Raw genomic sequence first — 4,770 nt, forward strand, 5'->3', positions numbered from 1 at the left:
AAAAACTAATCTTCCCCACTTATCTAAAGAGGTTTAAGGTGCAACTCACTTGAACAACCAACAAGGCAAACATGAAGACCAAGGAGCTTTCCAAAGAAGTCGGACACGAAGTTGTGGAGAAGCACCGTTCAGGAGAAGCTTATAAGAAGTGGAATATGTATCATACCACCCAGACTACCAGATCAGGTCGCCCATCCAAACTCAGCAGCTGGGCGAGAACGAAAGTGGTTCATTATGTCATTGTAAATCCAACAATGACTGAGATCTGCAAGACTACATGTCCAAGATGGGGGTCAGGGTTCATCAATCAACAATGTCCTGTGCCCTACACAAAGCTGACATTTATGGACAGGTGGCAAGAAAGAAGCCATTACTGAAAAAGACGCGTCTAAAAGCTTGAATGGAGTTTGCGAAAAATAACATCTTGACGACACTGCAGGCATGTGGAGAAATGTTTTGTGTTTAGACGAGGCAAAAATTGAACTTTTTGATGTAAATTCAAAGAGTTACATTTGGCGCAAGCCTAACACTGCACATCACCCAGTCAACACCATCCCTCCTGTTAAGCCATCATGATATGGGGCTGCTTTTCATCAGTAGGGACTGGCAAGCTTGTCAGAATAGAAGGGGCAATGGAAGGTACAAAGTACAGGAGAATCCTTGATGAAAACCACCTTGAGTCAGCCATGAATCTGAAACTGGGAAGGAGATTCACATTTCAGCAGGACAATGATCTGAAGCACAAAGCTAAAGCCACACTGGAGTGGCTGAATAAGAATAAAATTAATGTTCTTGAGTGTCCCAGTCAAAGTCCTGACTTGAACCCAATTGAACATTTATGGCGAGACTTGAAGATTGCAGTCCATCGACGATCCCCATCAAACTTGGCAGAACGAGAGCAATTTTCACATGAAGAATGCGAAAACATTTCACCATCTCACTGTGGAAAGCTGGTGGAGACCAACCCAAAAAGACTCATGGCAGTCATTGCGACAAAACGTACTTCCACCAGGTACAGACCTAGGGGGGTGAATACCTTTACAACCAGTGAATTTTGATTTGTACATGTTTTTTACAGGTATTCCTGACATATATATATATATATATATATATATATATATATATATATATATATATATATATATATATATACGTACACAAAAAGCTGAACCCACCCACCACACACCCAGCCCTTCAGGGAAAAATATTGTCACATTGACTGCCATATCCGAGGTAGTTCTGGAGCGGTATTACAAATGTCTGTGCACTGACTGGTTTACAAGTTTACCTCGACACAGACACATGCACAGGCAAACATCCATTATAAGGATCAGTTGAATTATGTGTCAGGAATTTCAACACCTGGATGCATGGTCCTTTAAGAAACAATGACAACGATAATAACAAGCAATTCCTGGATCAATGAAGAAACAATGAGGAAGACTAAGTTGTTAATTGTGTTAAATATTGTATGCTTAATATATATATATATATATATATATATATATATATATATATATATATATATATATCTTTTACTCTTAATTTCTCTCTTCCTTCCTCTATGTGTCTCCGGAGAAGTGAATTCTTTAAAATTATTTTTTGTAAGGCTCACTTGGCTGCGCCAGGATGGGTTTGAGGGTAGTGGAGTAGCAGCTGAAAACCGAATCCTATCCAGCTTTCTCCTGATGACTCCAATACATTGCTGTATTTAGTCATTTATTTGAATGAGATAATCAGTAAGGTACAATAGATATTTCCATACTGATTATGCACTCCAATATTGAAAAATAATAGGTTGGCGTTCTTTTGGATTTAGTCCTTGTTCCAAAAACATTTTTGAATGTTCCTCGTTTATAATATTTAGAAATTCTGAAGTGCAACGTTCATTAAAAGAAAATCTAAAACGTGTATCAATATGTACAAACCACTTCTGCCTTTCCAACTGACATCACGACCCTAATCTCCAGAGCCTGGTGTTGGCTTAGTGGTTAGGGTGGTGGCTTTGGATCCTCGGGTCCTGAGTTCAAGCCCTGTCGGCTGCTGAATTAATACACCAGGGGGTTGACTCAGCCCGTCATCCTTCCGAGGTCGGTGAAATGAGTACCAGTTCCAGTGTGTGTACTGGTAGAGGGGCACTGCATCAGTGGCACAGTCGCGCTTCAATAAATGATAGCTACCCTGGCAGCTAAGCTGCCATACGATCACCCTAATCTCCCTTGTAACAGACAAACCCCCAACACTCAAATGCCCTCTGCTCTCCTTTACCACAACATCAGCCATATATTTCCTCGTTTCAACACGAATGATTCAACTTGATCCGATTGACCTGTATCTCCGAAAACCTGAGTCAATACAACAACAATAATTTCAGGAAACATTCAACAGTTTATTTTACGTGTATGTGCACTCCAGTTAACTCAACTCATCGGCTCAGAGTTAACTCATCGACTCAGAAACATCATCAAATGTGATTAACTATGCTTTACTGTTTTAAAACAGGTCTGAAATATTCATTTCAAAATACAACCCAAAGTCATTCATTTCTCAATATATTTCTCCGAATTACAAGTGCTAGTTTCAATTTTCAAAGATACTCATGAAGAATCCTCAAAAGGTATATGATCAGTGTGATGCACGACGTGTACATGTACGTGTACTTTCCTTGATGCTTTTTTTCAAACAAAGTCAGATGTTTTATTACACCAGATTAAACAAATTTTGAAAACTTTATGTCACGTCGGTATAGCCACAAGCACAAACATCACCACTAGCAAGCAAACTAATAATTTCCATTCAATCTAATGTGCTGGCAGGATAGATAAGAATTATGCAAACTCCCAATTTGGCTGTCTCGCCTGGGTTTGATTCTCTACCCAGCTATAAATTGCAATCCTGGTCTATCACATGTAGGACGATTCATCAATGTGGTTCGTTCACTGGAAAAGGTCGTTAAGCCGGCCGACCCGTCTAAATGGCCACGGCCTCAGAGGCCGTTTTGAGGCCGCGAATTGAGGTCAAATTGACATATATAGCAATTTTTGGCAAACAGGATGAACAATTGATCTCAAATTGAAAAGGCTGGATTTTTTTTTCTTTTTTTGAGTGCAACACAATTAACCTTTTTTCAAAGTCCATGAAATAATTTAAATTGATAGATTAACTTGAACCTCTCCTGTCACTGGGGACGGGTATTTTTGCTTGCTTTTCCTCAAACTGGGTACGGGTACTTTTGCTTGTATATAATTATATAAGAACGAGTTGTTTCTGTGTGAAGCGTTTTATTTGATGTTTATACAATTCCATACCCCTTGGCCAATTTCCCCGAAATTTGATGCATCACATTATTGGCACACATGGACAATAAAAATTCACAATGATAAAATGTCACAATAAAAATTTTCAATCGTTAGTCAAATTGAATTTAAAAAGCAAAAACGTGATATAACGGTATTTTGGCCAATCGACGGTCATTTTTTGAGTGTCCCCTTCGGCAGGGAGAGGGAGAGAGTTTGGCTTATGCCTCTGCGCTTCAGTGTTGGAAGGTGGTTGTGCGTCTGGAATCAAACCACTTGAATATATTCCGAATACAGAATGGAAAATAATATACAAATGATCCACAGTCTCCATGAGACTACACTGAGTGTGATGAGTTATCGCAGCCCCTGTATGACCTTAAACAAGAAAATGAGGCCATTTGGCCCGTCATTGCCGTGTTGCACTCCCAAGTTAATAACAATGATTTTGCTACAGCTTTAAATATCGATCTTCTTGATGTTTTACTAAAGTCTAAATAACGCAATCTTGACATGGTGACCCAACTTGTTACTAAATAGGAGAAACGCAGCGACTTACAGACATACACTGTTCATTCCCTCCCAAATTGATAACTCAACAGCTGAATAACATTGTTATAATTGGTATGAACTGTTCAACTGCAGATTAAAATACAAAAGTTGAAAAGAGAAAGATAAAACATTTAGAGGTGATATATTAGGTCAGCGATGTATAGAAACTGTTTCACACTCACCATACATGTGGACCTGCTTGAGAGCGAGAGAGGGGGAGTGCTCCTCAAGATATCATGAACTCAATCTGAACACCCTCTCCCCTCCCTCCTCATACGCCCAGGTTATCGACACTCTGACACTCGTCGCACTGATATACTTATTTGATAGCATTAAGCTGTAACTTTGTATGTATGTATGCATGTATAACGAAAAGCTTGGTGCCTGGCCATTTGGACATCATACTTGCAAAATTTGACAGAGTGAATAGCTGTGTCATAAACAAATGCCCATCAAAGCCTGCACTATTATTTATCCCAACGTATGGTTGTTTGTCTGTGCTCTATCCTTTCAAAATACTGAGTATCAAGCAAGGAAGCAGCACGCACAACTTTTAAATGATTAGTACGACCCGACTAGGGTTCAAACCGCCAGCCTCCCAGACTCAGAGCAGATACTGTCACCAATATTTACACCACCAAGGGCTGGTAAACAATTGCATACGATAGAAAGACATTGCTAAAAACTCAGCAACTGGAAGAGAAACTCTTTTGGTGAGTTTTTATTATTTTTGCAATCATCAAATTATCTCATGGATCAGGAGCTTGTATGTTTAAGTATATCATATTCAGGAGAAAGACATTATGAGACATCAGTGTACTGGTACTGGATTTACAAGGATATTAGTAGACAATGGCTAAACATTACATATTTGGATTTGAACATGGGTTGCCTGCACCTGGAGCCAGGAGTTCAAATGTGA

General features: G+C 39.3%; 1 protein-coding gene across 2 annotated transcripts in view; it reads right to left on the minus strand.

Annotated features, from left to right (window-relative positions):
* LOC147008490 (interleukin-1 receptor accessory protein-like 1) overlaps nt 1–4,102 on the minus strand; it is a 51,726-nt gene extending 47,624 nt beyond the window's left edge. Inside the window, exon 1 of one of the 2 annotated variants that reach the window (XM_085864657.1) lies at nt 4,031–4,102. In XM_085864657.1, coding sequence (XP_085720783.1) covers nt 4,031–4,037 — 7 coding nt within the window. In that variant the 5' untranslated portion in view covers nt 4,038–4,102. Of the gene's footprint in view, nt 1–49; nt 309–4,030 lie in introns of those variants that run through there. The other variant, XM_085864659.1, reaches the window with a different exon arrangement.
* Between the last annotated feature and the right edge of the window lie 668 nt (nt 4,103–4,770).

Source organism: Eptatretus burgeri, chromosome 18 (assembly GCF_056783735.1).
Source record: "Eptatretus burgeri isolate ZD-2024b chromosome 18, Ebu_testis_v1, whole genome shotgun sequence".
In the NCBI taxonomy this organism is placed as follows: Eukaryota; Metazoa; Chordata; class Myxini; order Myxiniformes; family Myxinidae; genus Eptatretus; species Eptatretus burgeri.